The 27,868-nt window shown below is 46.6% G+C and overlaps 11 protein-coding genes across 11 annotated transcripts; 3 read left to right on the top strand and 8 right to left on the bottom strand.

The window, feature by feature from the left end:
- Positions 1-3: 3 nt before the first annotated feature.
- On the bottom strand, positions 4-1,809 carry F5147DRAFT_315465 (uncharacterized protein). Its single transcript, XM_041429186.1, has 5 exons — positions 1,406-1,809; positions 1,251-1,356; positions 933-1,197; positions 640-882; positions 4-588 (listed from the first exon to the last, which is right to left on the bottom strand). Exons 1-5 carry the CDS (start codon positions 1,564-1,566, stop codon positions 350-352), a joined length of 1,014 nt encoding a protein of 337 aa, XP_041289825.1. The 5' UTR covers positions 1,567-1,809; the 3' UTR covers positions 4-349.
- Positions 1,810-2,318: 509 nt separating this feature from the next.
- Positions 2,319-3,672, bottom strand: F5147DRAFT_709217 (uncharacterized protein). Its single transcript, XM_041438183.1, has 5 exons — positions 3,392-3,672; positions 3,211-3,340; positions 3,099-3,156; positions 2,698-3,045; positions 2,319-2,645 (listed from the first exon to the last, which is right to left on the bottom strand). Exons 1-5 carry the CDS (start codon positions 3,601-3,603, stop codon positions 2,566-2,568), a joined length of 828 nt encoding a protein of 275 aa, XP_041289824.1. The 5' UTR covers positions 3,604-3,672; the 3' UTR covers positions 2,319-2,565.
- A 136-nt stretch (positions 3,673-3,808) lies between these two features.
- Positions 3,809-5,399, top strand: F5147DRAFT_709216 (uncharacterized protein). The gene is made up of 5 exons (XM_041438182.1): positions 3,809-4,143; positions 4,191-4,472; positions 4,521-4,558; positions 4,615-4,933; positions 4,982-5,399. The coding sequence occupies exons 1-5, from the start codon at positions 3,865-3,867 to the stop codon at positions 5,240-5,242; spliced, it is 1,179 nt and encodes a 392-aa protein (XP_041289823.1). The 5' UTR covers positions 3,809-3,864; the 3' UTR covers positions 5,243-5,399.
- Positions 5,400-6,860: 1,461 nt separating this feature from the next.
- F5147DRAFT_754474 (uncharacterized protein) lies at positions 6,861-8,443 on the top strand. Its single transcript, XM_041440289.1, has 5 exons — positions 6,861-7,196; positions 7,243-7,527; positions 7,575-7,612; positions 7,659-7,977; positions 8,026-8,443. Exons 1-5 carry the CDS (start codon positions 6,915-6,917, stop codon positions 8,284-8,286), a joined length of 1,185 nt encoding a protein of 394 aa, XP_041289822.1. The 5' UTR covers positions 6,861-6,914; the 3' UTR covers positions 8,287-8,443.
- Positions 8,444-8,520: 77 nt separating this feature from the next.
- Positions 8,521-9,880, bottom strand: F5147DRAFT_709212 (uncharacterized protein). The gene is given in 8 exon segments (XM_041438181.1): positions 8,521-8,711; positions 8,778-8,909; positions 8,963-9,082; positions 9,137-9,361; positions 9,413-9,421; positions 9,437-9,476; positions 9,526-9,631; positions 9,684-9,880. The coding sequence occupies 8 exon segments, from the start codon at positions 9,839-9,841 to the stop codon at positions 8,680-8,682; spliced, it is 822 nt and encodes a 273-aa protein (XP_041289821.1). The 5' UTR covers positions 9,842-9,880; the 3' UTR covers positions 8,521-8,679.
- A 740-nt stretch (positions 9,881-10,620) lies between these two features.
- F5147DRAFT_709207 (uncharacterized protein) lies at positions 10,621-12,092 on the bottom strand. The gene is made up of 7 exons (XM_041438180.1): positions 11,850-12,092; positions 11,692-11,797; positions 11,591-11,642; positions 11,315-11,539; positions 11,141-11,260; positions 10,902-11,087; positions 10,621-10,838 (listed from the first exon to the last, which is right to left on the bottom strand). Exons 1-7 carry the CDS (start codon positions 12,005-12,007, stop codon positions 10,780-10,782), a joined length of 906 nt encoding a protein of 301 aa, XP_041289820.1. The 5' UTR covers positions 12,008-12,092; the 3' UTR covers positions 10,621-10,779.
- Positions 12,093-12,843: 751 nt separating this feature from the next.
- F5147DRAFT_709205 (uncharacterized protein) lies at positions 12,844-14,892 on the top strand. Its single transcript, XM_041438179.1, has 9 exons — positions 12,844-12,938; positions 13,003-13,019; positions 13,085-13,232; positions 13,292-13,434; positions 13,480-13,653; positions 13,705-14,141; positions 14,197-14,213; positions 14,269-14,431; positions 14,479-14,892. Exons 1-9 carry the CDS (start codon positions 12,910-12,912, stop codon positions 14,791-14,793), a joined length of 1,443 nt encoding a protein of 480 aa, XP_041289819.1. The 5' UTR covers positions 12,844-12,909; the 3' UTR covers positions 14,794-14,892.
- Positions 14,893-15,819: 927 nt separating this feature from the next.
- Positions 15,820-18,776, bottom strand: F5147DRAFT_315273 (uncharacterized protein). Its single transcript, XM_041429185.1, has 12 exons — positions 18,705-18,776; positions 18,619-18,649; positions 18,534-18,560; positions 18,350-18,480; positions 18,269-18,299; positions 17,647-18,213; positions 17,211-17,591; positions 16,953-17,159; positions 16,856-16,903; positions 16,394-16,801; positions 16,206-16,344; positions 15,820-16,152 (listed from the first exon to the last, which is right to left on the bottom strand). The coding sequence occupies exons 1-12, from the start codon at positions 18,725-18,727 to the stop codon at positions 15,908-15,910; spliced, it is 2,238 nt and encodes a 745-aa protein (XP_041289818.1). The 5' UTR covers positions 18,728-18,776; the 3' UTR covers positions 15,820-15,907.
- A 373-nt stretch (positions 18,777-19,149) lies between these two features.
- On the bottom strand, positions 19,150-20,293 carry F5147DRAFT_762725 (uncharacterized protein; the record flags this gene model as incomplete). The annotated part of the gene is made up of 5 exons (XM_041440599.1): positions 19,150-19,320; positions 19,388-19,445; positions 19,617-19,638; positions 19,886-20,068; positions 20,095-20,293. 5 exons carry the CDS (start codon positions 20,291-20,293, stop codon positions 19,150-19,152), a joined length of 633 nt encoding a protein of 210 aa, XP_041289817.1.
- Positions 20,294-21,490: 1,197 nt separating this feature from the next.
- On the bottom strand, positions 21,491-23,076 carry F5147DRAFT_776689 (uncharacterized protein; the record flags this gene model as incomplete). Its single annotated transcript, XM_041441883.1, has 15 exons — positions 21,491-21,671; positions 21,720-21,745; positions 21,796-21,836; positions 21,884-21,994; positions 22,044-22,118; positions 22,165-22,219; positions 22,280-22,356; positions 22,407-22,439; positions 22,496-22,529; positions 22,579-22,607; positions 22,661-22,757; positions 22,803-22,835; positions 22,893-22,912; positions 22,966-22,975; positions 23,026-23,076. The coding sequence occupies 15 exons, from the start codon at positions 23,074-23,076 to the stop codon at positions 21,491-21,493; spliced, it is 873 nt and encodes a 290-aa protein (XP_041289816.1).
- A 1,545-nt stretch (positions 23,077-24,621) lies between these two features.
- F5147DRAFT_581646 (uncharacterized protein) lies at positions 24,622-27,140 on the bottom strand (the record flags this gene model as incomplete). The annotated part of the gene is made up of 15 exons (XM_041431610.1): positions 24,622-24,674; positions 24,727-24,771; positions 24,824-24,969; positions 25,018-25,156; positions 25,206-25,312; positions 25,366-25,486; positions 25,537-25,595; positions 25,643-25,691; positions 25,742-25,838; positions 25,883-26,095; positions 26,145-26,184; positions 26,235-26,259; positions 26,308-26,350; positions 26,412-26,609; positions 26,655-27,140. 15 exons carry the CDS (start codon positions 27,138-27,140, stop codon positions 24,622-24,624), a joined length of 1,821 nt encoding a protein of 606 aa, XP_041289815.1.
- Positions 27,141-27,868: the final 728 nt, after the last annotated feature.

Here is a 27,868-nt window from a genome sequence, read left to right as displayed (position 1 = left end):
CGACTCGAGCTACCGATTTTTCTGTGCAGTGACAACGAAAGTCATTCGTGGAAAATTGTCATTAATGATCAAAAGCTTAACCGTTGGGCCCTTTGACCTTTGCGACAGATGAGCACTACATCAATGAGCTTCTTCAACTCCTTCACACGCATAATAATTAGGTACGTGGCAAGTCTTAGACCATCCATAAGTAATTAATCTGGGATAATAACGGGTTGAACATATTATGCATCCGGACCAGAACCTTTGTGCTCCCCACTCTAACGACTGCTTATCCCTATCCTTCTCTATCGGACTCTCTTGAGATTATTATCACGAGAAAACACTACCGTTTATGCAACGTGTTTTTTCAGCTGAGTAACATTCGACTAGACAAGAAGCGCTTACCAGCTCCAGAACAGTTTCTGGCGTTGACATTCAACGTAGCGCCCACCACACTGGAACCGGAGAGTATCATAGAACTATTGCACGAAATGTTTGCATTCGCGAATCTACTGGGTCGCTGTTGTGCACGTCTACCAACAGCTCGCGGAGAGCGAGCCGGCTGAGGTACCTGCTGAGCAGCCTGGAGCCCGTCCGAGAGTATTTCTGTGGTTGAAGTTGTCAATGCCGTCAAAAAGGAATGATCAAAATTCGTACTAGCGCCGAAGCAACCTGGGGAGTCGACATTCATGGTTGGGTACTCTGCACTGGTGCCCACCATGATCATGGAGTCCACTGCACACGAGATTCTCGGGGAAATTGCCTGCGTCGAGTCTACTGCATAGGACATTCCAGACGTTACTCGGGAAATTGCCTGTGTCGAGTCCACTGCACACGAGATTCCCGATGTTACTTGGGAAATTGCCTGCGTCGAGTTAGCGTGTACAGGAATATGATAGCCTGATTAAAAATGTTTCAGAATTTAAGCTTGGGATCGCAAGGTCGCTCACTTTGAGGGAGGCCAGAACCAGGGTTAACCGAAGGGACACCTGACTGAGGTTTGAAACGAGTCATATCAGTGGCCGATGTGTCTGCCGATGTTGTAGGAAGCGAGCCTATGATCTTGATATTTGATGGTCCATTTGAGTGGTTAGATTCTGTTGCTGATGCGTCTCCAGCAGGTGGTGGATTCAACTTCTCGTGCCCTCTGCCTACTACACCTGTGGGCGCGGAAACTTCTCTCGCAAAAGCTAGTCTACGATGGCGGATCGTCTTCTACAATTTAATATAAGCACAGATCGGTGAAGAAAGAGAAGCAGGGTCGTAACTGCAACTTTGTCTTTGAGGGCGCTGCAGTCATCCAATATCATATCCGCATTCCTCAGTTTTGCTGCTGATTTCTCGATTTTATACAACTGTATTTCGCGCTGAAGTCTGTAGATAATCGTTAATCAAGAGAGATAACTTAACATAAAAGACATACCTCTCATATTCATTCTTGAACTCGGTCTTCTCAGTCTCTGCCAGATATGATGGGTATTTTGAGAAAAGTTCCATAACTTCAACGAGTTCCTTCTCTGCATCCTTCTCTGCATCTTTGTGACCGCGAGACTTGGTGGGGAATCTAAGGAGTGATCGAAACATGTTGAACCGAACCGTGCGGAGCCATTGGTATCATTTAGCATAGCATACTTATACTAGAATGTAGCCAAATGAATATACAACCCCGAGTCGAGCTTCGGGGGAATCGGGGCCTGGAACATCAGGTGGTACTGTTTGACCTCGAGTTTCCCTCGCGACGATATCATAGAATATTGATGTTTGAACAATAACACAGCCGTTGTATGGAACAAGACCTCGCGTTGATGCCATGCGGTTCTGGTTAGGTGTCACCCACAAATGACAAATCGGAACCTTTGCGTACACAACGTTATCGGTGCATGGCAGGGTTACAACTGCCAGACGAATCGCGATTGATGCGAATGCTTTCAAATGTAGAACTAAGTAGCAAGGCTTCATCAAACTTCAAGGCCTCAGACTACAAGCTTCAAGCCCCCTACCGATATTCAACATTTAGTGTGAAACAAGGTTTACAGCCCTCGCGGAGTAAGAACTGCTCACTTGCGGAGATTGAACTGAATTAGACCGGCCCTCTCGTGACAGGAAGCGGTGACTCTTATGCTGCAAAAACAGAACAATGTTATTGATACATAGCAAGTAAGCACTCGAGGACCGTCACAATCCGATGGATGTCTTACGTCGAATTGCAGAATGTTCAAGGCCGTTATACCGCGGCCTGTTACTGCAAAGTGCCGGTGCCGCTGTTTGCAAAATAACAAAAACGATAGTTGAAATATATATTAATATCCTTGTTAGTGCTAAAGAAAATACAACATGTGATGCACAGATTTCTCACAATGCCGGATGATGCGGATCTTCGTCGTCGTCGTCGACTGTTCCTATTTGCTTCCGTGAGGGGACGGATGTGGGTCAATGGCAAGTGAGTTGGCTATTCTGTACTCTAACTACCATATGCCTGATAGTGATCTGGACGTCCCCGCAAGGGACTGCATGCTCTGCGCTCCTAAAGATATAGCTGAGCCACTATGCCCGATCGTGTCACATGATGCTTCAGTAGCAGTCTCATAATGACCCATTGTCGCTTATGCCATCGAAATCATCTGCACCATTCCATTCGACTTCTGTGGGATGTGTATTTATGGCTAGTAGTTGAACGTGAGCAGCGAGCGACTACGAAAAAATTGATGTACTCGCCTGTTCCTCTATTATTCTTCCCTCCGACATTCACCGTGGGTGCAGCCCCTCTGCTGGGGCCAACATTGCGTGCATGGAAGCGGTTGACAATTTGTGATATCCGACCAGACAGTCTTCTATAAATGAGCTGTTTCACTGTCTTTGGGGCTCTCATTTCAGCGATATTTCGTATTGTCTCCTCCGAGAGCGTATTAGTGGTTATACTCGAGCTTTGTGCGACTACTCCAGTATTGGGAGGTGTAGACCTCCGAGTCGTCGCAGTGTCACCATGTTGATTGTGTCGCTGAACGAGGTCGGGTCCAGCTTGGTCTACTAGTTCGTCGAGGGATCTGCGTCGTCGAATGGACACTACAAACAGTGTTGGAACCCGGGGAAAGAAGAAATCTGACATAACGATTTACCTCGGGCAATCCCTGCTTTCGATTCGTCCGCATATCTATGGACGATAGAGGACGTGTGCTAGTAATAATAATATCAGTGTCGAGATGGGTACTAAATGAAATAAGTCCGTACATGAGCGAGATCCCAAACTGCTTTACAGTTTTCCTTGAATTCATCCTGACTGCCGTGCCAATCCCCCGCTTTCCAAATCATTCTCTTCCAAAAGCTTTGTGTTCGTACATGTTTCCCTTGCGCAACGGTCCTGGAGGGTCTATGAGAGCCACTGGCAAGCAATCATTGGAAAGCAACTCACTGAAAGTACATGTCAAGCAATTTGGTCAACCCAGGAACACGTACTTGATTTTTTGTTGCAATTGCTTTCGTGTCCAGCATAGCGTCAAGGGTTGAGTTCAAAAGGCTATACTCTGTCCTGCCTCCACGAACCATAGGTAGGTCATTTCTGAGCTCTGCACTATTCGATTCGTCAATCAACCCCCAGTCCTGCAGCACCAGGGCATCGACCATCGCAGATACGCAACAAAGATAGAGAACTTATTAGGTCAACTCATCGATCCCATTCGAGTCCTTATATACTTTAGGTATTGCATAAAGTTTATTTAAAACAGCTTAGGAAGTATTAATAAAAACAATGTATCAGTGAGGACTCCGGTCACTCCGATTTGACTCCGATGTAGGTTTCTCTCGGCGGGTTTATGTTTACGACTATTCCAATTATTTGGAGCGAACAGCATACAGTCTGTATCGGCTTCGTGGTACTTCATCCCAATGGGTTTCTTTACTTTCTTCGATAGCAAACATCGAGCTCGGAGAAAGGCAGAAGAAGCTGAGAATTTCAGACTCGAACTCGAGCGAACTCGCCAATTGCTCGGTATACAGGCCATCCCCGGTGGCCTTGATTCTGATGAGATATGGTGGAGGGACCACTTTCTGTGGCTGAAGGATATCGGATATCAACTACGTCCACGCCATGCTCCGGACTGGGTTCCTTCATGGACAGGCACAGATAAATATTGGGGTTTGTGCGAGGATAGTTGGCGGATGCATGTAAGGTTTCTCCAGCTGGGCAAGTTTATACACTCATAAAATGCTAGAGCACGCAAATTGCCAGTGCAACGCGAACGTCTGATGGGGCCCGTGTCGCTTTGAAACGCATTCAGCCATCTCTTCATCCATATGAGATTGAAGTGGGCAGGTTTCTTGCATCTGAACCCCTCCGGCAGCGCGAAAACCATTGTGTGGAGATGCTTGATGTGTTACAAGTGCCAAATGAAGCGGACGAAACTATTTTGGTATTGCCCCTACTTCGTCCCTTCGACAATCCTCCATTTGAGACAGTCGGTGAAATCATCGACTTTACTCTTCAAGTTTTTGAGGTGAGGAGTTACCATTGCTCCTTTGACTGAAATCTCAAGAGTATCTAGGGCCTACAATTCATGCATAAACACCGCGTAGCCCATCGGTATGCAAATTCATTCCCGTGTCGCTGTTGGTTGAACTTGGTTCATGGCTTTCTAGTGACTGCATGAATTTGAACATCATGATGGATCCCAGGGAAATGTACCGACATCCATTTCATCCATGCAGGCCCTCTAGACGTTTGGATTTGAAAGGACGGGCAAAATATCGTTCACGTACAGAATGTCCTCCGCGATATCTTTTCATTGATTTTGGAATCTCCCGACGCTACCAAGCTTGGCAGGTCGCTCCTCTAGAACCCCCGATCTGGGGAGGATACAAAGGCGTTCCGGAGTTTCAGACGTCTAATGAACCCCGTAACCCGTTTCCGACGGATGTGTGGTATCTGGGCTACGCTCTACAGCAACAGCTTCTTGAGGTGCGAATTTCATTCAGTCTTTTTCGGCTTATTTACGACGAGCGCTAGGTCTATCGCGGCCTGAGTTTTATGGAACCGTTGGTTTCGGATATGCTACAAACCGATCCTGCGAAGCGGCCAACCATGGATGAGGTTATGTCTCGCTTTGTAACAACATACAGCGCATTAAGCCCGTTGAAATTACGCTCCAGGGCAGTCATGAAGGAGGAATGGATTATTATGCGACCTTTCCGTGCTCTCTTTCATTGGTTGCGCTGTCTCCGGTTTTTATGGCGACGTCGCCCTGCTATACCATCTCTCCCTGTGTAATCTCAGTCATGCATACCCACACTTTCGTTGCTCTGCAAACCATCGATGATACAAACGTACCACAGCACAATGGTCGCTTACTAGTGTAATTATCTACGGTTGACATTCATGGGGCTAGGCTTGCCAGATATCAGAATTGATTCGTTTTACTGCGTGATCATTCCGAGTTCATGTGTTTTATTGCTGGCGTCCTGATTAGCCTCCAGTTCATTATATACGGGTTACACTGCGCAGTAGTTTGTATGGGTGAGATTTTTAGGAGAACGCGCAGAGTATCGATGTTGTGTGTAAGGAGGTCGTCGAACAATGTCTTGGAGCATAATGTTCCCAAAAAATAGTGATTCAGAGAACAATTCCTGGACGTAAGTAAAAACCTACCCAGCTACCCTCCATTTGTTACTTATGACTACGATCAAGACGAAAAAGGGATTCGAGTTATTGAAACCACTCGTTGACGATATGGTCCAGGATGATCCACGCAAGAGACCTGCAATGGAGGCGGTAGTTGAGCGTTTTGAATCCATTCGACAGCAACTTAGCACCTGGAAATTGCACTCTCGTGTCATATCCAAGGACGAAGGTCTCTTTATGCCAAATCTTTGTCGTGGTGTTACCCATTGGAGTTGACGGATAGGTTTCATTATTAAACGTACCCCAGCGATACCTCGCCTTCGGGAATGACATTCGCTTGTGCTGTATGTACCCTCGTGTTGTTTCTTCAGTATATACCATGACAACATGGTAGTTTGACGTTTGACCCCGAGCGCGGAGAAAGAGCTGAGATCAATTTTTAGTACGATTTCCGAATATGTCACAGCGATCATGGCTCCACGTCTCACGAAGTTTTGAATGAAAAGAGGGAGGGGGGTTACGTTGGATTCAGCTCAAAAAATGTCCAACCAGAGATTGACCAGACACTCGACAAAGAGTTCATGCTGTGATTATTATCTTTGTCGGCCAGCATGGAAAGGTGTCCGAGGTGCTCGTGCTCAGTGACGCGCCCGATAGCTCCACTTTACAAGAAAATAGGTCCCTGTGTTGTGATCAAGTCCCACGCATGTGCATGAGTCACAAGCGGTGTACAAGGGTTTTTGTTACTCGTATTAAACTTTATCGATTTATCTATAACCCAACACAGCCCGTACTTGTTCCCGTATTGATGGTGCTTAGCTGCCTTGCGTGATGGGTAAGTGCAGCAGCTGTAGCATCGATCGCCCGCTGCTCCGGTCCACAAGTCCTTGCAAATGGCGTTACTAGTAATCCCCGTTGCTGATAATGATGATCCATCTTGATGATCATCAAACAGAAGACGTCAGGTTGCAAATACCGCACCAGAATCACCGATATCAAATTCACCAATGCAGCTAGGGATGTCCCTTCGTGCCTTCCATACATCACACTACAATGGAGAACAATGAGATCGACAATACGATGACACGGATAGTTGATGGCATCACATGGGAACCGGGAGCGAACTTGTCCAAATTTTGTCGCTTTGATGGGCGGATAACACACTTTCCAGTTCTAGCATATCAAAGCACGTAATTTCGGCCATCCAGTGTTGCGTTGTCCTAAATGATTAATTGTAGGTTTGTTTCGGTGGGTTTATGTTTACCAATTATTTGGAGCAAACAGCATACAGTGTGTATCGGCTTCGTGATACTTCATCCCAATGGGTTTCTTTACTCTTTTCGATAGCAAACCTCGAGCTCAGAAAAAGGCAGAAAAAGCTGAGAATTTCAGACTCGAACTCGAGCGAACTCGCCAATTACTCGGTACAAAGATCGCTTTCCCTGGTGGCATTGGTCCTGATGAGATGTGGTGGAGGGATCACTTCCTGTGGTTGAAGGATGTCGGATATCAACTACGTTCACGCCATGCTCCAAACTGGGTTCCTTCATGGCAAGGCACAGATAAATATTGGGGTGTGTGCGAGGATAGTTGGCAGATGCCTGTAAGGTCTTCCAGTTGGAAGAGGTTATACACTCACAAAATGCCAGGCCGCGCAAATTGCCAGTGCAACACGAACGTCTGATGGGGCCCAAGTCATTTTGAAACGCATTCAGCCATCTCTTCATCCATATGAGGTTGAAGTGGGCAGGTTTCTTACGTCCGAACCCCTCAGGCGGCAGCACGAAAACCATTGCGTGGAGATGCTTGATGTGCTACATGTGCCAAATGAAGTGGACGAGACTATTTTGGTACTTCCCCTACTTCGCCCCTTCGACGATCCACCATTTGAAACAATTGGTGAAATCATCGACTTTGCTCTTCAAGTTTTTGAGGTGAGGGGTACCATTGTTCCGTTGACCGAGATCTCAAGAGCATCTAGGGCTTGCAATTCATGCATAAGAACCACGTAGCCCATCGGTATGCAACTTTATGTCTGCGTCGCTGTTGGTTCATGGCTTTCTAGTGACTGTATGAATTTGAACATCATGATGGATTCAAGGCAAATGTACCCACATCCATTTCACCCGTGCGAGCCCTCTAGACGTTTAGATCTAAAAGGATGGGCAAAACATCGTCCACGTACAGAGTGCCCTCCGCGATATCTTTTTATTGATTTTGGAATCTCCCGACGCTACCAAGCTTGGCAGGTCGCTCCTCTAGAACCTCCGATTTGGGGAGGATACAAAGGCGTTCCGGAGTTTCAGACGTCTAATGAACCTCGTAACCCGTTTCCGACGGATGTATGGTATCTGGGCTACGCTCTGCAACAACAGCTTCTTGAGGTGCGAATTTCATTCAGTCTTTTTCGGCTTATTTACGACGAGCGCTAGGTCTATCGCGGCCTGAGTTTTATGGAACCGTTGGTTTCGGATATGCTACAAACCGATCCTGCGAAGCGGCCAACCATGGATGAGGTTATGTCTCGCTTTGTACCAACATACAGCGCATTAAGCCCGTGGAAATTACGCTCCAGGGCAGCCATGAAAGAGGAATCGATTATTATGCGACCTTTCCGTGCTCTCTTTCATTGGTTGCGCTGCCTCCGGTTTTTATGGCGACGTCGCCCTGCTATACCATCTCTCCCTGTGTAATCTCAGTCATGCATACCCACACTTTCGTTGCTCTACAAACCATCGGTGATACAAACGTACCACAGCACAATGGTCGCTTACTAGTGTAATTATCTACGGTTGACATTCATGGGGCTAGGCTTGCCAGTTATCAAAACTGATTCGTTTTACTGCGTGATCATTCCGAGTTCTTGTCAGACATCTCATTCGCTGGCAAATACAGCTGCACAGCGAATAGAAGAAGCCTTTTTGAAACGCATTCGATGTCGCATATGTAATATTTATGTAATACAGACCTACAGGTCGCTACCATGATGCACAGCTATTTACAAATTTGTATAATACTCTACGCTCACATCCCCAGGTGCAAGGCTTGTGGGTATTATAAGTAACTCGTTCAACTGAATCATTCAGTCAACGGTTCTGGCGGTAAGAAACAACATGGTCTACCGAAGATAATTTCAGTCAACGTCGAGCTTCCATCAGTCGATTACAATTAAGAGTGTACTCACGGACGCCAGAAGAACCCGGAGACCGGACGTTGAAGGTCGGGTTGGACGCTGCCGCGCCAGGGCCAAAATACATGACACCCTCGCGCCGTGCTGAGATCCCGAGAGATGGATCGTCACAACAGGATATAAATGCTAAAGAATTGATCAGTATGCAGATCTAGCATACTCGAAAACATATGACTTACTTGCTCCGGTTGCCCCCTCGGAGTCAATGTTAAATGTAGGTGACCCAATAAACGATTGTTGATCGAATATCATGCAGTCTTTGTCGCCAGGCGATGCAAGTGGACTTCTCTCCGTGGGTGCTAATTTTCATGGCGTCATTATTGAACATGCAGGTTAAGATGGGGTGCGCGTACCTGCGGAGGTGTTCGAGGTTGTTTTTTGGGCTACGGGAATACTGGCAGAGACTACAGAACTCCTTCTACTTGTTAAAAGGCTTGGAGCGCTCAGGTACGAGTCGTTTCCGCCTGTCGTGGCGAGATTGGGATTGCACTGAGCTGAAATGGAAATTTCGGATGGGGCCCTGAGAGATGGGTCGGGATCAATCAGCGCAATGGATGACTTGAAAGATTCAGGGGTAGCTAATTTATGGCACTCAGTCTTGAGCTACAACAACGGTAGACAACGCCTACCTATAGCTGCTGGAGCTACTGGCCCTCTTCTTATGTTATCTTCTCGGCGTTTCCTGCACGCCCTCTGTAAACTGTTATTAAAATAGTTATCGCTCAATTTAGTAAGAACGAACCTTTATCCTCAACTTCAACTTCTCGCACTCGTCGAGTAGCCCGGGCAAGGTGCTATTAAAAGATGTGCCCTTGTCCTTGTCCAACTGATCATAAGCATCTTGAAGACTATCAACCATTAAAATGTAGTATGCACTATGACAAGATGCATATATTGTACCTGGCGTATTCATCCATGAAAGACAATCGCTCCTCTTGGGTCAGTAAGTCCACGTTGGCAGTGGAGATGTCAAGGATAGTATCTAGGACGCTCTGGATATCGGCGAAGACCCGCTCGCGAGTGTCGCGTGGAGTATAGAAGTTCTTGAATAAAACCATGATGGCCCTGATGATTTCTAGTGATATGATGAATCTGTGGAGTATGTTGATGGGGATCTAGCTCACATTCAGTCTGGTATTTCTACCCCTGCGAGACCCGACACAACACAAGTAAGGCCAGTGTTCAGCCTCGAGTTTCACTCGCCACGAAAACAATAAAACATAGACAGAACAATTAATACTATCACGATCTTTTTGTGGTTTTGGTGTGATTCAAGTTAGCGAGAAAAACATACGCTCACAAATTACAACGCCCAAGACCGTCGCACAATTATATGCGCCGACGAGTATATTGAACTGTTGTCATGAACCACAGGTTGGCGGTTTCAGCTATTTGCATGAATGTTGGCGGTGCACCCGCCTCGGATATCATTCGAAAATAAATTATTGTTCACCCAGCTTCGTCTGGCTCAGGAAGAGTCGGGGGCCCTACCTAATTGTGTTGGGCTGGTCCGAGCATTAGCTCTGGGAGGAAGGTGGGGCCGCTGGGCGGGAAACCTGCTTACGAATTCGGTCGTGCGCTCAGGCTGACTCTTGTGCGGCGCAAATCAATATAAGCATCTTTATATATACTACCAATTATAACCGTTTGGAAAATGGAGTGGCAGGTAACTAGAGCAAGGAACGAGAAGGATAATGAGCGAGGGTTTGAAGGATGCCGAGCTCCATTACGCTAACGGCCAGCTGCCAGAAGTGTGGTGCCGAGAAACTCCGACAGGCGACGTCTCGGAACCTGTACAATCAGACGACTGGCAAATACAGCTGCACAGTGAATGGAAGAAGCCTTTTTGAAACACATTCGATGTCACATATGCACTATCTATGTAATATATAGACCTACAAGTCGCTACCATTATGCACAGCTATTTACAATTTTGTATAATACTCTACGCTCACATCCCCAGGTGCAAAGCTTGTGAGTATTATAATTAACTTGTTCAACGGAATGGTTCAGTCAACGGTTCTGAGAAGTAAGAAGCAGTTCGTTCCACTTCCACTGGAGATAAATGCAGTCAACGCCGGGCTCACATCAGTCGATGACAATTAAGAGTGTACTCACTGACGCCAACAGCTTTCTTAGATCGGATGTTGAAGGTCGGGCTAGACACTGTCGTACCAGGGCCGAAATACATGACACCATCACGCCTCATGGTGGGAGCTGTCTGCAGCTGGCGAGCGCTTGTGAACGGCTGCAGTCCCTGCGGTGAGATCCTGGGAGATGGATCGTCACCACGGGGTATAACCGCTAAAGAATTGATCAGTATGCAGATCTAGCATGCTCGAAAACATATGGCTTACTTGCTCCGGCTGCCCCCTCGGAGTCAATGTTAAATGTAGGTGACCCAATATACGATTGTTGGTCGAATATCATGCAGTCTTTGTCGCCTGGCGATGCAAGTGGACTTCTCTCCGTGGGTGCTAATTTTCATGGCGTCATTATTGAACATGAAGGTTAAGATGGGGTGCGCGTACCTGCGGAGGCGTTCGAGGTTGTTTCTTGGGCTACAGGAATACTGGCAGAGACTACAGAACTCCTGCTACTTGTTAAAAGGCTTGGAGCGCTCGGGTACGAGCTGTTCCCGCCTGTCGTGGCGAAATTGGGATTGGACTGAGCTGGAATGAAAATTTCGGACGGGGCCCTGAGAGATGGTTCGGAATCAATCAGCGCAATGGATGACTTGACTGGTTCAGGGGTAGCTAATTTATGGCATTCAGTCTTGAACTACAACAACGGTAGACAGCGCCTACCTATAGCTGGCGCTCTTCTTATGTCATCCAGTCGTTGTTTCGTGCACGCCCTCTGTAAACTGTTGTTAAAATAGTTCTCGCTGAATTTAGGAAGAACGAACCTGTATCCTCAACCGCAAGTTCTCGCACTTCTTGAGTAGCCCGGGCAAGGTGCTATTAAAACATCTGTCCTTGTCGTCGTTCGCCTGAACATGAGCATCTACAAGACTATCAACCATTAAAATGTAGTATACAATACGACACAATGCATAAATTGTACCTGCAGTATTCATCTATAAAAGACGTTCGCTCCTCCTGGGTCAGCAAGTCCTTGTTGTCAGTGCAGATGTCAAGGATAGCATCCAGGACGCTCTTGATATTGGCGAAGACCTGCTCGCGAGTCTCGCGTGGAGTATAGAAGTTCTTAAGGGAAACCATGATGATGTAGGCCTGATGGAATGTAGTGATATGATGATGAATCTGTGGAGTATGTTGATGGGGATCTAGCTCACATTCAGTCTGGTATTTCTACCCCTGCGAGACCCGACACAGCACCACTAAGTCAGCGTTCGGCCTCGAGTTTCCCTCGCAACGTCGAACATGGACAGAACAAGGAGATCGAAGTTATCTTGTCGTGATTTTGGTATGATTCAAGTCAGTGGGAATATGCGCCCACAAATTACAATGCCCAACACTGTCACACGATTATATGCACCGAGGAGTCTATTGAAGCTGTAAGTTCGCAGTTAAGCACCTCCGCTGTTGTGCATACCACCAAATATTAATGCTCATGCACGAGCGTCAGACGCGTCCGCGTCATGTTCAAGTTGGGTTTACACAGGTTTACTGCCACTCGCGGAGTAGAACTAATTTGGGACAGATACTTATTTGAAATAACTATCATGGCGCGTAAATCGCGGGGTTTTAACCGGCGATTACAAGGCAACATCATTATGTCATGGATGCAAGGGACCCGCGTTGCTTAACCGTACCATAAATTGATTGATGGGGTTATTAATCTGTTATATTATAGTAATATTATATTTCCTTGTCCCACAACTCACAAGAATCTCCAAGGTGTCTGATTGATTTGTTCCATGGCCGTGCGCAGGCTGTCAATGAAAATATTGACCAGGTGTTTGCAGGCTTGGCGCATTTATTTTCTGACCCGCATCATGGCTGGAAAGCTTTTAGTAAGATGCTTGTTTGATAAGTGGCACCAAATAATAATATTAATATGAAAAGTGGCCGTGTCAAAAGCGTCTACACTGGAAGTCAGCACTGCCACTTGGCCTTATCCCACACTCCACCAGCCAATCCCCAAGGTACTTCTGCTGCACATGCAATGTACGGACGAATCAGAGTCACGGTGCGCATATCAGCCAATGATAGAAGGGTTGAAATAGCTCACTAGTAACACGTTGCTTGAAAAGTCCCTGGGTAATCACCGGTACGTATACACCAGCGCTAGATAGTTACGAAAACTTGCTTGACTTGCCGTTTATGCAATTACAGTCATTCGTGCACAAGGGTATCAGCCTTTGCGTCCTGAAAAGTCTTGGAGACCAATCGTTTCTATAGTGGTAGACCAGTACCAGCGTTATGAAGTGAACCTAGGATGCGACGGACAGAACCCAAATCTCAGGGAACGTTTCATGATAAAGTTTGTCATCTTTTTAATATTAGTACAGTTTCCTGCCACTCACCGATACATTTGACCAGGCAAGGCGCAGACGGCCGTACCCTAGTGGACTTCAATGTTCATTATCAAGCGTCGAACAAGAAGAAACGCAAGAAGCAGCATTTAGTTGCAAAGACTTCCTTGTCGCTTCAGGCTCTATCTAAGTTAAAGGGTACTGAAAATTGTAAGTGTTGCGAATTGCCATTATGCTGTGTTTGACGCATTCCAGCTTTCAAAATACCGTTGAGTCCTGTAGCACAGCCCTCTTTGCGTGGGTTGGCTCGAGGAAGAACAGTTTCAGTATCCCTTGTTGTTAAGCTTGAAATCCCCGAGACTCGGGCGGAAATCCACGCATTAGAAAATTTGTTGATATCAGAAGACCAATACGACGATGACATTAAGTGTAAGAGTGGTCTTCACAGTCGTGTTCATTGGCTGACAGCTGCAATCTCAGCACTTGGGCGATCTTCACCAACGTTTGAATCGGAATCAGAATCAGATGGGACATGTAACTTTTCTTGTTCGAGTCGTGCCATAACTCCTCCAGTCCCACCTGAATTCTCCGATATACGGATCCGTCGAGGATACACCTCGGACACCGATGATGACCGCCCACTTGACGAGCATGTCAAATGCATTAACGACAGTTATGACAGCTTTTCATTTACAGACAATACCAACTCGAGTGCCGTGGTCGATATTGTTCCCCTCGCGCCTTCCCTTTTACCCAGTTACACAGAGCAAATATCTGTGGACAATTCGTTGTCATTTATCGATGCCCTTGTAGACTCTTTTTCGTCTTATGCTGAACTTCGAGAGGCTTGCAGTGACTCTGAGTACGAACGTATCTTGGAAAAACTCACGTCTGAATGGTATTTTGTGGGTGCATCGGTGCGTGATGACATTACTGTTCTACCTGCTCTCATTTAGTCTTGATTATTTGTAGTTGGTCGCTCTTGCCGGGTATGTGCATCATCAAAGATGACTTCTTTCCGCAATTATTCATTTTCTTTCCTAGGCTTGACGCGGCTGTGTTCGGTTTTTCGTCCAGCTCGTTATTCCCTGTCAACAGTTTCGCCCAAGGCTCAATAGCTCTAGGAAGCGTCGCTTCAGGCATCGGTATCGCAATCGATGGCTGGTTCTTATTGGTGTATAGTGGAGCAAACGCCAAAAGATTTCAGGTAAATCTCAATTGTACATATCAGAATATATGCTCAGAGCTGCCTAGAAATTTGCTCGTGACGTATACGGCAAATATCTGTTCTTTTGCATATCATCGCGTCTTCCTGCTGTATGTATGTTCGTGTCAGCATGTGCCTTAATGGCCTTTTTGCTTGCAGTTGCATGGTCCGCTTGGCCGACTGCCGTGTTGGCCATGTGTTTTATTGCTGGCGTCCTGATTAGCCTCCAGTTCATCATATACGGGTTACACTGCGCGGTAATTTGTATGGGTGAGATTTTTAGGAGAACGCGCAGAGTATCGATGTTGTGTGTAAGGAGGTCGTCGAACGATGTCTTGGAGCATAATGTTTCCAAAAAATAGTGATTTATGGTGGACGATCATCTTGCTAGCATCTGTACTACTATGGACCTGAATAACTTAATAATTTATTTTTGTGTTTCGGTTCAACTAAAATAGCAGTTTATATATTGAACAATCGAGATATATATTTCTTGAGCCGATGGCAATATCCGAGAGGCTGGAAGGATGTCCGTCGCGCGCGATTCAATATTATTCTTTCCAATTAATTAGTGTTACCCAGTGCCCATAATCATAGATCCCCAAAGGAGAGAGGCAAGAACTGGGCGAGGAAGCCACCTGCAACGAGGCCCTAGAAGTCAAGGTACTGAAAAGCCGCCACATTCTTATACACCTTTAAGCCATCGAGCCCCGGAGGAATGGGCCATCCACGAGAATCAACAATCAATCACCGTCCAATAAAAATCACGACCGCAGCAATGTTCTTCCCCGGGAGTGCATGCCACAATACACAAGCATTTCTCGATTGTTCGGGAACCAAAATTTTCAAACAGACGCGGACGGAAAAAGACATCGTGGGATGGAAGAAGCGCCGTCTGTCCGATCATCGACACGTAGCCTCGAGTCAATGAGCACCGCTGTCACAAGTTAACTCCGCCTAGCTGACCTCGTTATGTTCGAAAACAGAATATAGGTCGCCCGACTTGCACGTATCAGTCGAAGAATTTCCTTTGGACCCACAGAAACGATATTCGTATTGGTCGCCTTTGGAAGGCATTGTTGCATGTGCTTCGGATTGTTGATGTACCGAGTTGCATTTGGGGTCATTGTACACGCTTTGGCAGTGCAAAGCTATATCTGTACGTAGCTTCTTGTGGGTCGGTGGACCCACATAGGACGGTGTTTTCAAATCTGGGGTCTCATCCTTTTGTCAATTACTTTTCTGCACAGATTGCGTGTTGGGCCACTTAACTGAATTTTCCAAGGAGATATCTAAAACAAAGATGAGACCCCCTTCACTTTGAACTCCGCGAAGGCAAGTGGCAAAGCGTACAACGAACCACATTATTTGCCCACACACGTGCCATGTCTACAAGCTTACAGCCTAGAATCTCGACAAGCAAGTGCATTCAGAAATTATGGAATACATAGAATTCCAGCAGGTACCTGGTCAACATTATTCACCGTCAGAGCTAGCAACATCGCTATGTGAATCGTCCTGCTCCCTACGGTCCTCCATCCGTACATCCTCATTCTGGGCAGATTCTGGCACACTCGATGTCGCAGGAGTGAAACCAGAAAGAATACCACTCCCTCCAGGTTTCTTGGCCTGTGACTGTTTCCAGGCATGAGCCATCTGCAAGAACTTGAAAGATCTTGGATTGGCTTCTCGTTCGTCGTCGGCGAATACAAGTTCCCAATCTGCGTAAGAACAATCAGGAAGCTGACTATTATATACGGGGTAGATCGCTGACCTTCTACTACCTGGCCTGTCTCTTTGTCGACGTGTTGCTTCCTGCCGATGATAGGCATCATGCCTTCCACCTTAGCTAAGTCGCTCTCGCTGCCATGTTCTTGTTCGAACGCTTTCCATGACTCGAGTAAAGCAGCCCTCTGTGATGAAAGTTCAGCTCCGACTCGATTATGAAACTGCTGCTCATACCTCGGCTTTTAGGCCCTTGACCTTCAAGTCTTTGTAACCACGTTCAAAGACCTGTCGTGATAGTTCGGGATCACCAGCGACAACACGAGGTTCGGCATCCTCTTCTTCCTCTTCTTCTCGCATAGCTCTCGGCAAGGGAATACTTGACCCCTCGAACTCGGCATAGGATATCCACACCTTGTGGTGTCCGCTGAGAACCACCAGGCGCTCGTAAAGTGACCTAGTCTTCTCTCGATCACCCTGCTCATCGACTTCGAAGTCGATATATGCCTTCCAAAGGATTTCGGGCATCGATAGTGATGCTTGAGACACTCCGAGTTCAAAGATCGCCTCTGCACGGGTGAAGTCCTCAAGAGCCGTCTCGAGTTCAGCGTATTTGATCCACGCCGCTGAGTTGGTAGGGTCGTACTACAGAAGATGTTTCATCGCTGCTGAGGAAAGAAAGAGACCTTCGCGACATACCTCAAGATACTTTTCGTACAATGTCCGCACGCGGTCAAATTCTCGCAGCTAAACATGCCATTAGTATATCGTAAAGCCGAGAAAGTGAAGATCATACATCCATCTCGAGTTGAATATAACCCTTGAACAAAGACTCCTTCGGGCACATGCCAATGGCGGTCCCGAGCATTTTGCGCGCTGCCGTTAAATTTAACTGTCTGATCTCAAACCTCGCAGCCATGATCCACAGTTTTGCGAAAGTGAACTGCTTGTGCGGTACAAGATTCAAAACAGTACGATATACTTGGCGTGCACGGTCATAGTCCTGTAGAATAATGTCAGAGTAAACAAGTGGTGTGTATGGAAATGAAAAGACCTTGGTTTCGATCTCCTCGAACAAAGCATACTCAAGCCAAAGGAAGATATACCGTCTCCAATGACGCTTTTCTTGTCCAGGAGGTACATGTGCAACAGCACGCTCGTAAACGTCTCGCACGCGCTCCGTGGCTGCATCCTCCTCTTCCTTGGTGCCCCCTTCTTCTCGCAAAGTTCGTAGGCCACCTTCCTCCAGCCGAACGTAGTCGAACCAGACATCATAATTCCGCCCGTCCTGCAAAACCTCGTCTTCGTATTGGATTCTTCGCTTGCCAAGTACAGTAGATTCTACAATGGACCGTGTGCCGTGCTGCTTCTCAAATTTGGTATAAGCTGCGTATAAATTCGCTGATTTTGATCGCGGAAGACGTGATAGTGCGAACTATTATCTGAACTGTGAAGTCAGGCCTAGCAGAGTATACGCGTTGACGACGTACCTTGTATATCACTCGAGCACGCTCGTACTCTTTCAACCGAGTTTCCATTTTAGCAAAAGCATTGAAAACTGCTTGAGCCTTTTCTACTTGCTCTTCCTCGTCTCCAAAAAACTGGAGAGCGGTTTGAAATACCTCTCTTGCCTTGTCCAACTTCCCTCGTTCTTCTTCAAACTTTGCCCACTTCACCCATACCCTCGGATCCGGCCTGACAGCTATCCATCGCTCATATATAACACTGGCCCTGTCTGATTCGTCATACCGTTCCTCCATCTTTATGTATGCTTGCCAAGCTTTGTCGTCCGGTTCCCACTGCATCCACCGCTCAAAGACTTGTCGGGCACCGGGGACATTTTGCAGAAGCTCCTCCAAGTAAACGTACTTGTACCAGAGCTGATCCACTCGAGGCAATAGAGTCACGGCGCGATCGAATAGATTGCGTGCGTGTTGAACATTTCGGGACTTGAGCTCCATTTCAGTATAACTGAGCCATAGCTGCACGCTTCGAGGGTCCACGTCCAAAGCGCGTTCAAATATGGAGCGAGATCGGTCAAATTCATTTTGGCTAGCCTGATACGAATGCGTATCAGACCGCAATATCAACCAAAGATTGTGAGCAACGTACCTCCCAGTTTGCATACTGAGTCCATTCTTTGCTGATACAATATTCAGCTGGAGTATCACCAATGTTTAATGCGATACTCACATGCTACCTCTTGTCCTTCTGACCCGCTCTTCAAACTCCTTGCGCTTGCGGCCGCGGTACTCGTGGAGTTCTTCAAAATCCTCAACGCGTTGTTTGGGAGCGCGGAAGGTGGATTCTTGACGCTCTTGAGCCTAAAGAACACAAAATTATAAGTACTACAAGGTGAGGAACTTGAGCAACGCACCTCTCGCAGAAGCTGCTCTGCGGTGATCTATGAATGCAATTATGGAGAGTCAACAAATGCAGACATATATGTCAACGAAACGAACCTGGATAGCGGCAGGCGCCCGATTCCTAATCCTAGAAGTCGTAACCAGTCAGTCTCTGCATGATACAAAAAGTTAATAAGGCAAACCTTGGTGCTCTGCCGTCCTGCATAATTGCGACAAACCTATGAGTTTCCCGAGCAAAGAATAGTAGGACAAGCTGTCGGGCAAGCAAAGACAAACAAGCTTGTCCATTACATCTTACGTAAGGGGCCTCCTTCAAGCTGGATTTTTGTTTCGCAACTTTCGCTCAGTTTAGAATGTGGATGCAACATGACATGCCCTCCAAGCTCGTAGCGCTGCTACCAGCGCTCGTATGTCACATCTCGGTTTGTGGGTATCTTCTCCACCAAAATGACAGATTGTTGGCACGATAGACAATGAATTAATTTCAGGAACACTAGAAGGTTAGTAGCCAAAGTCCGAGTCTGTGCGCACGCCGCATACCGAGCTCCTGTTCCTTCCCTGCACTCTTTACGCCATTTTCTTCCTCCGCCCTTGCGCCTAAATTCTATTTATTCTTCCCGTCCTTAACTAGAATTCTTTCATATCACAGTAGCGAGCTACTATTCCACCACGCATGCGTTCATGTGCTCGATAACTTTCTTCATCGCGCTTGCGTGCTTGCAGGCCCGGGGATGTACGGAGCTTGCCTGGGGAAGATATCAATGTCGACGGTGTTCCGAGCATAGTCTGCTGAAACGTCTGGGATGGTGTCGAAATATCTGTCGCGTGATCATTATGTCGTACGTTCGTTTCTAATTCATTGTACTTGCAGGATATTGCCATTAGCTTTCCTCGCAGCATTATCGACGAGTTCTTTCAACAACCTTCACAACCCATCGCATTATTCATGATCAGGTACACTCCAGAGCAGTATCCCTACGATGCGCGTGTCCAAAATTTTCGATAAGAACCATATCTTCACCTTCTGCTCACTGTTCTAGGTCAAATTGTCCTCGAGCACGACCACCAAATAAGCTTCTCCACTGAGCTTATACCTTCGCTGTGCGTGCCAAAGCCCTACTATACAAGTATTATATTGCTAATCCATGATACTAGGTCAGTGAACGAACTATCGACATGATGATGCAAAGTTACCAGTGGAGAATGAAAAACTATGACTAGACTCTATGAAAATTGTTATAAGCAACATCGACGAGTGCTTTAAACGACTCACGCAACCCATCGCATTCAGGTGCAAAGTTCAGTGCCATTCGTGCATTTTCTTAATGCGAGTGCCCGCTACACCTGCAAGATTGCCACCCACAAATTCCATCACATGTTCGATTCCTGGCCAATCTAGCTTTCGGCATGATGCCTGACAGCTTCGACTGCGAGAGAGAGCCCAGGGCGGATATAATCCAATCATTGTTGTTCCAACTGGGAACATTGCGCACGATCTCAACTGTTTCGAAGATTCCCTCCATCTCGCCGAGCTCCTCCAAGGCGACTGTTCCAATACTAAAACGATCGTACAAGTCCTTTCGAGAGGCTGGTTGCGTCCGACATCGATAGCATAGTTATCGGAGTTCCCGATGATCTGGTAGATGTTCCCTATACCAGGACTAGTTTCGACGTAGATAGCCCAGCGAAGGGGACAATGTTGTTGGGGCCCTTCCCCGCCTCGCCAAGACTGGAGAAGTTCGACGGTGCAGAGTCTAGATGTGTCAGACATGATAGAAGATGGCTATGGGAATGGGTAAGTCGCAATTTGCTAGCTTTTATGAGTGTGCTCACCAAGAGTGCAGACGACAGATATATCAAGGATGAAAGAGTAGAGGTTTGAGTCCATCGATGGTCTGTTTTATACTCGAGCCCTTGTGGATTTTTAGTCTGCGGACAGTCCGAAGTGTGGATGCAACATGACGTATTAATTGTACTCGCTGACCTGTGGACTGTGGGTGAACCACCGCCTTCCCGATCGAGCGGCCGTACAATACCCTATTCGAAGGCAGGTGGCCTCACTGGGCTAAGCTCTGCTAGGCAGAAATTCCACGCATTTGTGCTCATCATTGGCACTGATTGCATGGCAGATTGCATTAAAAATCAAAATGTTTCCCACTCGCACGTGAGTATTCTGAGCTTCTGGGATTATGGTTGGTTGAGATCTTTATAACGACATTGTTATATTTCACCATTTGATCGATACCTGAATGAAGGAACCTGGGACTTGGAAATTGACCGCTTAGCCACCAGTGGGACGTTGCCTTTGTTTGTGGGCCATCTCGTATCACAAAAGCACATCCAAGTTGGCTGTGAGAACACATTCCAACTTGTATAGATTTTCTGTGGTACAGTCTACACCGCGTCAACACACAACCTACTCCTCTTCACGATTGCTATTAAAGGTACCAACAGGTATATCCTCCACCAAAATGGCCTCAAAACGTTTCGTCGAATCCATCTCGCTCCGATTGTCCGATCGACGCAATGAACATCGAGAACACCATCGGCATGACAAGGTAGAAACACGCGCGCATGCTCACATACTCTTGATCACGACGCTTTCGATGTGTTTAATCACTTTGTATACTTGATCGCTGGTTGTTTTTATTACATGCATGGGGATGGAAAGGGCTTTGTGATGTCGGTTATATGCGACTTGCTCGACGTCAATCAAATAATATCGCGACGTTTGGAAATCGAACTGCACAGAAAGATTTTTTTGCGGATCGGAAGGTAACTTCGACTGTATTGCTGGTGCACCATAGGTCTTGCATAGGCTTGAAGACTAAGTAGCCGATATATCAAAGTCAGGGAGGGCAGCAGGGGATATGTATGCACAGAGAGAACTACATCCATAGTTAAAAGTATGTATATATCCAGCATGGTTGAAAAGTCTGTATAATTCTCAGCCATGGTGGAACGTAAATCAAACGTTTCTAATATCCAACAGCTCTAGACCATCCACACCTGAAGATGTTTGGATCGGTCGAGCAATGACCACACTCGAGGTGACTGGCCCGGTTATAGTGATATCCTGCGATTCGTATGTTGCTCGCAGGTTAAACATTATGCGTGAGGCAAAAACACTGTACACGACTACCTGCGGGCTTGACTGAATCAGAATTGAAGACATGGACAACCACGATAGGATTTACCTATAGAAAATATTGGAATATGGTGGCTGGACAGCCTAATCAGAAGTTTATCATATAACCAAGGCAAGCCACTCACAGGAAGCTTCATAACGCCCACACAATTCACTATAGAGGCCACTACAAAAATCAAGGCCGTGATCTCGAAGATAATCTATAAGACTCACGGGCAATGCATAGCATGTAAATCATGCCATCCCGATATACAGTAGAAACCAGTGGGGTATTTTCCTGTCGGTAAAATTTGAAACGTTTGTACACTGTCAAGGCCATCGATACTGGAGTAGGTTAGTGGCCGGCGAGAAAATTTATCGAAATGATACGTACCAAGCTGATAGGTCATGGGTAAAATATAGAGGATGCCTAAGAATTGTTTGGCCTCCGATGCGTCACACGTAGATTCTGTATTACGGGTGAGCGGAAGACATGTGAAAGGAGAGTTACAGACTTCCGCATTTACTTGCAGCGACGTACAGAATTGTTAGTGCGGCTGAAACCATGACCTATAATAATGTGTGATATTGAGCAACAAGAAAATTGCCAAGGGAGAACATTAAGGTCACTATGCTGAAGAATGATATCGCAATCAATATGCTCTTTTCACGCCCACAAAAGGCGTGCGCCCTTGCTGCGAGCATGCCTGAAAAGACGTTACAGGTAGAAAGATATTGACTTGAAGCAGATACTGACCGTCAGCAGCAGCAACGCCCAAAACATTCATGGCTGGCAAAAACATTGAACATTCAGAGTGATTTAAGTGAAGTCATCATATACGCAACTGCCAATTACGACAATGTATGTCCCAGGATTTGGCTGGGATATTGTCAGATATACTCAAACTGTCAGAAGAGTTCATGCTTACAGTTTCCCCGTGAGTCGACCCGACGCCATCTATCCGAGGTACTCATTAGCGAAGGAGACAGAATAACACGAGTACTACTCACAATATAAGTACATAGCAACAGTTCCAATTGGAATATAGCGAGAAATAACGAAGGCTATCCTCGTGATCCCCCACTTTCTCCCCCATGTCAAACGAACCTAATAATACCTCAGTTTTGTATATGATCACCGAAATATACCGACCTCTGAGTCGAAAGTAATGCAGAAGTCGAAAAGCTGGAGGAAATTGGGTTATGATTGCCATAGGATTGCGTTATATTTGTTCCTCCTTACCAAGGCTGCTGTGGATGCGGCTATCCGAGGAATTCAGTCATGCAAAATAAATCAGAATCTGAGTATAGACTACCTTCAACAAACTGAATTCGAATAAGCAATCAAAGGCTGACTAATGAAGCGGGGTACGCACTGCAACAGTTTGCCAGTGTTGAAGTTCTACGAGATCCACATAGCTGCCCATCTTGGCTAAATTGAAGAACCTACTGCCTTCTTTCTGTAGGGCTTGCCTAGGGAAGGCTAGAGCTAAGTCGACTATTAGCAGCACAAGTGTTGCATCCCCTTGGTTGGGAGACACAAACTTATATATGTCTCGTAGCATAGCGTCAAGTACTCGGAATTGCATCGAGACCGTTCATTTCCGCCGGGTGCAGGTACTCTCATGTGGTTCCGCACTGCTCAATACATCGGTACTACGTGGCTTTTTTGGTATCCACCAGCACTGTGGACGCTAAGGCATGACATTAAGTACGTCCAGGAGGAGCACATAGCATATCAGTGACGACTTCAAGTTCACAAGCTCATATGCAACAGACCTGCGATATAACTTGGTATAGCTTGGCTGCATGATGTAAAAATTGCTAAAAGTCAAACCACATTTCTTCATGATCAATTAAAGACGTTGACCTACTAAGGAGTCATAGCATTAGTCGCAAGAGCAAAAATGCCGATAGGCTTCGTGTCTAAGAAGGCGGAGACGGATGTCGTCTTTTCAGATGCGGCATCCAATTTTATCCCGGGAGTCCGGATAATGCAAATCATAGCTTAATGGAACCACTGTAACTTAAACTGAGTGAGAAAATCATGGGCGTGTGAGTAGGAGAAATATGACCATGGCTGCGCTCAACGTTCATTGGTCTCGTGCTTCCGAGGTATCGCTCTCAATCAATGGGGTACATCGTAGACATTCACGACACCTATCGCGGTGCCGTCTTTGTTCCAGCAGGTTACTTGCGATGTGTCCTGACTCACTTCCGGAGATCACGGGTGTGTGGAACGAATTCAACGGAGAGCCACGTTCGAAACTGCATAGCATCAATGCTAAAATTTAAACACGACGTCACATTTTGAGGAAACCATTTTCACTTACATAACTTGTGGCAGTGTATGCAGAATCAAATAATGATGTAGAGAACGTTAGAGACTGATGAGTTTTGCGCAAGGCTCAGACACGTCCGTCGAAGTACGACCAAACTCAGGTGTACAGGGAACCCGTGGATAACGCGTAATGTACATGAATTGTAAAATATTAGTGCTTTCGGTCGGGTTTCTACATAACCGAAATCTTACATTTTAAGTGCGCAGTGCGCTTTGTCGGTCTCGAGCTCTGAGTTTCCGGTGCTCTCTAATCCAACAAAGACTTGCAGCTGTGCAGTAAAATGCTGAAGCGCTGACTACTAATTTCCGTCTCAAACCCCATTTGTCGGAAATCTGCGAAAGGCAATGACGTTAACTCCTATGTGGCGAGGTTCTACCAGTGGTGACAATAAATACAACCTATGATATGGGAGTATGCCCACATACTTAGGGTCTTCAAACCCGAAGGAGTACATGTATGTGTTAAAAAAACACATTGCTGACATGGTCCGATAAAAATCTTGTTTTCATGTACGAGGGCTCCAGTGAAAATTCTATTGAATTCATTCTACATACAACTTCTCACACAATCAGTACTCGTACATTTTACAGGTCTTCCAGCCCTGATCATAAGCAAATCTTCGAAACGTCATCAAATAACTATATCCACCCTATTCAAAACACCTTCTTCTATTGCTTTGATTTCTACATTTTCGATCATCAGTAATGCTCTATATACCACAAGGAAGGAACTCACGCATGGCCAAATGGAGACTGTGGAAGCGCGCCAGAGACAAATTAGCTGTTCATCAAAGTGAGACTGACGTGCCCATAAAAAGAACGATGCGAAATACCGTTTGCGAACCACAGACCATCATGCCCGCAGTACCTCCACACTCCCGAAGATTGCCCTTCTTCGTCTAAACCCCAGACCTGGGTGACTTTTGATGCGATTTCGTCTCCACAAATCTCACGCATGAAGTCACGGGGATCGCCATAACTGTAAGCAAGTATGAGTCCTGCTCGTCAAAGTGAAATATTAGCATACCCCGTAGCAAACACTATGATATCTGCCTGTAGCTCGGTGCCATCAGCAAATCGAAGGCCGTTTTCCGTGAAGGACTCGATTGCGGAACCGTTTTTGATTTTGATATCCCCGTTGATAATAGATTTACTCGCTCCGGTGTCTGGAGGCTGTTGAGATATATCTTCGTTGTGCATCAGAGGTACACACACCGATGTAGTAGCCACCACCGCGCTCCAGGTAAAGGGCCATGAGACCTGCTTCATATATGCCAAGATTGGTCTTAAAGCCAACTTTGGCCAGTCCATCTAAAAGAGCCCTGTGATGATGATCAATGCATCTGGAACTGAGCTTTTGATTTGCCTGGCATACTTGTCTGCGGTCTCGGCGACTATAGGAACCATACGTTGATGCATCCGCCTAGCAACTGCCCAAGGTAGCGAGGTACTATAAGTATCGGCCAGCTCAGTGGGGAAGTCATCATTATAGAGAGCTAGGCAAGGAAAGTCAAGCCAAACTCCCAACAACCATAGAGATAATTACCGCGTGACATTGCTGCCATTGACTCCACCGAGATCACGAACGTCGACGATCGTTGATACCTAATATTCGGTGAGATATGAAAATGACACTACCGAAGGGGACACACATCGTGATGTCGGCGCCGTGAGTGCAGAAGTCTTGAGCAATGTCGTGCGCTGATGAAATATTTAGACCTTGTTCGATACGAAAGATATGACAGACCAACCAGAATTGCAACAACCGACTACGACTACTTTTTTACCGATATGATTAGCCGCAGATTCGAATTCTGACGAGTGCACGGTAGACCCTTTGAAGCTTGCCTGCGTCCATGAGTCACGTTTTGATCAGTTCGAGCGTTACTTACCTTCCCAGGGATGTCGGGAACTATCGGACGACCGCCAGATCCAGTGGCAAAAACGAGGTGCTTGACGGTCAGAACCCTAGTACCTTTACCCCCGCGATTGACTTCGACAGACCAGGTTTTCGTGCTATCGTTCCAAGATGTCTTGGTGATCGTTGAGGCCGTCCAAACGTCGATCTCAAGTAAACTTGCATATGATTCCAACCAGTCTGCCAGCTGCAATCACTAGAATCAGTGAACATTCGTTATATGGATAATATTGTACTTTTGCAGCTGGGATGTAGACTGGCCATGTTGGTGGAAAGCTGCAGAACAGATCACGAACGAATCAAAGGAGTTCTGACAAACCACCCACGTCAGGTAAGGCGTTTGGTTGAACCCTGTAAGTTTATCAGTCACTCCCCTTCCGTAGAAGAAAAGGCACGAACAGATTGTACCATGCAGACAAAGAGTCTTGTAACGGTCCCGCCACTATGAAACCGCCCCTGCGCCTTTAGCTACAGTCAAATACCGAAATTATAACTGGACGAACGCTATCTCCAACCCGAGGTTTCTTATCAATGACAAGCGTGGGTATACCAATGCACTTTAATTGTGCCGCGGCCTCAAGACCACAGTGCCCTGCACCGATAACAAGCACTGTTGGGTCGTTGCTTGAGAACTCAGCCTCTTGGCGCCGCTTCTCTCCCCAATTTCCATGATCGGCCTCTTTGTTTCTGAAGGGACCGAGCTTCCACAGAGTCAGAAAGTGCTCACAAAGGAACGTAATGCACACTTTTTGAGGGAAATCGGCCAACGATTCAAGACAGGTCAACAGAGTATAGGCCTTCCATTTTGAATCTGGAAGGGGGACGAGATGAACGACCGCAGTACCCTTGCCATGCTTGGTGGTGAAACTAAAGCAAAACCTCAACCAAACAAGATCATGATAAACTTTTTGCAGCACAGGTTCTTTCAAGGGCTCCTGTAAGAGACGCAGTTCGTTGAGACCCCCCGTAGCAGCGAGACGAGCATCTAAAAGTTTTTTGATGTCCTTCCTTCCTTCGAATGTCCTGAAATCCCAAGTCAGTGCGATCACGTCCTTCCAGAAGCCATCTTCGAGAAAGAGGTCGACGACAGCTGCGGTATCACTTTGAGCTATTGCAGCTGAGAAAGCGTTGAGCCACTCGGTGGCTACCTCAGACGAGGAGACATTGGAAGGATCAGTGACCCCCAGCCGATCCAGCGTAGGTAAGCGTTGGGGAAACGAGTCAGTCGCCATACTGAAGCGGAAAACTGAAGTGTGCGGATTGAGAGTCCGAGATTTAGAGTGACACCACCAATCATCCTGGTTTTTAACTTCGATTATGCGGTCCGGGTTACCTGCAGAACCCACTCTCATACTAGGATCAATCCATCATTAAAATGCCATCCGAACTTCGAAGAGCACATCACATGATTATGCACGTGATCAGTAAAGTCCTAATGCATCGTCAATTTGCGGACTTGATGAGGCAGAACGCCCCAACTTTCTGATGGTGACTACCACCGTAAGTAATAGGTAACTACGTGGTCGTGACGCGGCTTTATCAGATCATTCAAATACCACCATGGTATATCGACTCGAATCCTTGTCCTTCGCATTCTCATCACAACCCTGAGTTTGACTCGGATGTACCATCAAGTAGTGAGTCTTGTTGTCTCTGATAGTGTTCTGGTGGTGTTTTTCTAATACTGTGTTGAAGTGTTACCGTAAGCCTTACGCAACCTCGGCTGTATTATATCAAGCCCCAACCATGCCGCGCCAAACATCAGGCTATCACTATCCGCGACAAGCTCGTTCATGCTCGTTCCCAACATCTGTGGACACTCAGCCTCGGTACGATGGGCATTGGGCATCATCGACGGGAGCAATTTGATCTCCGCCAAAATCTATGCCACACCGACGGAGCCGAAGTGCCAGTCCTGCCGAACAACTCAATGCTGTGGTCCAGATCGTCCATCTGATCC

The sequence above is a fragment of the Suillus discolor genome (genome assembly GCF_016758755.1).
Source record: "Suillus discolor strain FC423 chromosome Unknown F5147scaffold_51, whole genome shotgun sequence".
Taxonomy (NCBI): domain Eukaryota; kingdom Fungi; phylum Basidiomycota; class Agaricomycetes; order Boletales; family Suillaceae; genus Suillus; species Suillus discolor.
The sequence above is the reverse complement of the archived record's forward strand: the minus strand, read 5'-3'. Positions and strand labels throughout refer to the sequence as shown.

Excerpts from the sequence above, each read along its gene's own strand:
- F5147DRAFT_315465 (XM_041429186.1), bottom strand. The coding sequence starts at position 1,566 with ATGTTTCGATCACTCCTTAGATTCCCCACCAAGTCTCGCGGTCACAAA. Across the intron at positions 1,357-1,405 it reads TTCAAGAATGAATATGAGAG|ACTTCAGCGCGAAATACAGT; the intron begins GTATGTCTTTTA and ends GATTATCTACAG. Across the intron at positions 589-639 it reads CCCAGGTTGCTTCGGCGCTA|AAATACTCTCGGACGGGCTC; the intron begins GTACGAATTTTG and ends CTTCAACCACAG.
- F5147DRAFT_709217 (XM_041438183.1), bottom strand. The coding sequence starts at position 3,603 with ATGGTCGATGCCCTGGTGCTGCAGGACTGGGGGTTGATTGACGAATCG. Across the intron at positions 3,157-3,210 it reads CAGTTTGGGATCTCGCTCAT|CACACGTCCTCTATCGTCCA; the intron begins GTACGGACTTAT and ends TATTATTACTAG. Across the intron at positions 3,046-3,098 it reads GAAAGCAGGGATTGCCCGAG|TGTCCATTCGACGACGCAGA; the intron begins GTAAATCGTTAT and ends CACTGTTTGTAG.
- F5147DRAFT_709216 (XM_041438182.1), top strand. The coding sequence starts at position 3,865 with ATGGGTTTCTTTACTTTCTTCGATAGCAAACATCGAGCTCGGAGAAAG. Across the intron at positions 4,144-4,190 it reads AGGATAGTTGGCGGATGCAT|AGCACGCAAATTGCCAGTGC; the intron begins GTAAGGTTTCTC and ends ATAAAATGCTAG. Across the intron at positions 4,559-4,614 it reads AAACACCGCGTAGCCCATCG|TGACTGCATGAATTTGAACA; the intron begins GTATGCAAATTC and ends ATGGCTTTCTAG.
- F5147DRAFT_754474 (XM_041440289.1), top strand. The coding sequence starts at position 6,915 with ATGGGTTTCTTTACTCTTTTCGATAGCAAACCTCGAGCTCAGAAAAAG. Across the intron at positions 7,197-7,242 it reads AGGATAGTTGGCAGATGCCT|GCCGCGCAAATTGCCAGTGC; the intron begins GTAAGGTCTTCC and ends ACAAAATGCCAG. Across the intron at positions 7,978-8,025 it reads TGCAACAACAGCTTCTTGAG|GTCTATCGCGGCCTGAGTTT; the intron begins GTGCGAATTTCA and ends GACGAGCGCTAG.
- F5147DRAFT_709212 (XM_041438181.1), bottom strand. The coding sequence starts at position 9,841 with ATGGTTTTATTCAAGAACTTCTATACTCCACGCGACACTCGCGAGCGG. Across the intron at positions 9,632-9,683 it reads TTCATGGATGAATACGCCAG|TCTTCAAGATGCTTATGATC; the intron begins GTACAATATATG and ends AATGGTTGATAG. Across the intron at positions 8,910-8,962 it reads CGAGGGGGCAACCGGAGCAA|CATTTATATCCTGTTGTGAC; the intron begins GTAAGTCATATG and ends TCAATTCTTTAG.
- F5147DRAFT_709207 (XM_041438180.1), bottom strand. The coding sequence starts at position 12,007 with ATGGTTTCCCTTAAGAACTTCTATACTCCACGCGAGACTCGCGAGCAG. Across the intron at positions 11,540-11,590 it reads AAGAAGAGCGCCAGCTATAG|CTACCCCTGAACCAGTCAAG; the intron begins GTAGGCGCTGTC and ends GCCATAAATTAG. Across the intron at positions 11,261-11,314 it reads AACCTCGAACGCCTCCGCAG|CACCCACGGAGAGAAGTCCA; the intron begins GTACGCGCACCC and ends CATGAAAATTAG.
- F5147DRAFT_709205 (XM_041438179.1), top strand. The coding sequence starts at position 12,910 with ATGCAATGTACGGACGAATCAGAGTCACG. Across the intron at positions 13,233-13,291 it reads AGGGAACGTTTCATGATAAA|GCAAGGCGCAGACGGCCGTA; the intron begins GTTTGTCATCTT and ends ACATTTGACCAG. Across the intron at positions 14,432-14,478 it reads CAAACGCCAAAAGATTTCAG|AAATTTGCTCGTGACGTATA; the intron begins GTAAATCTCAAT and ends AGAGCTGCCTAG.
- F5147DRAFT_315273 (XM_041429185.1), bottom strand. The coding sequence starts at position 18,727 with ATGCAGGACGGCAGAGCACCAAG. Across the intron at positions 18,214-18,268 it reads CTCAGTATGCAAACTGGGAG|GCTAGCCAAAATGAATTTGA; the intron begins GTACGTTGCTCA and ends CATTCGTATCAG. Across the intron at positions 16,345-16,393 it reads TCAAGGGCCTAAAAGCCGAG|AGGGCTGCTTTACTCGAGTC; the intron begins GTATGAGCAGCA and ends CTTTCATCACAG.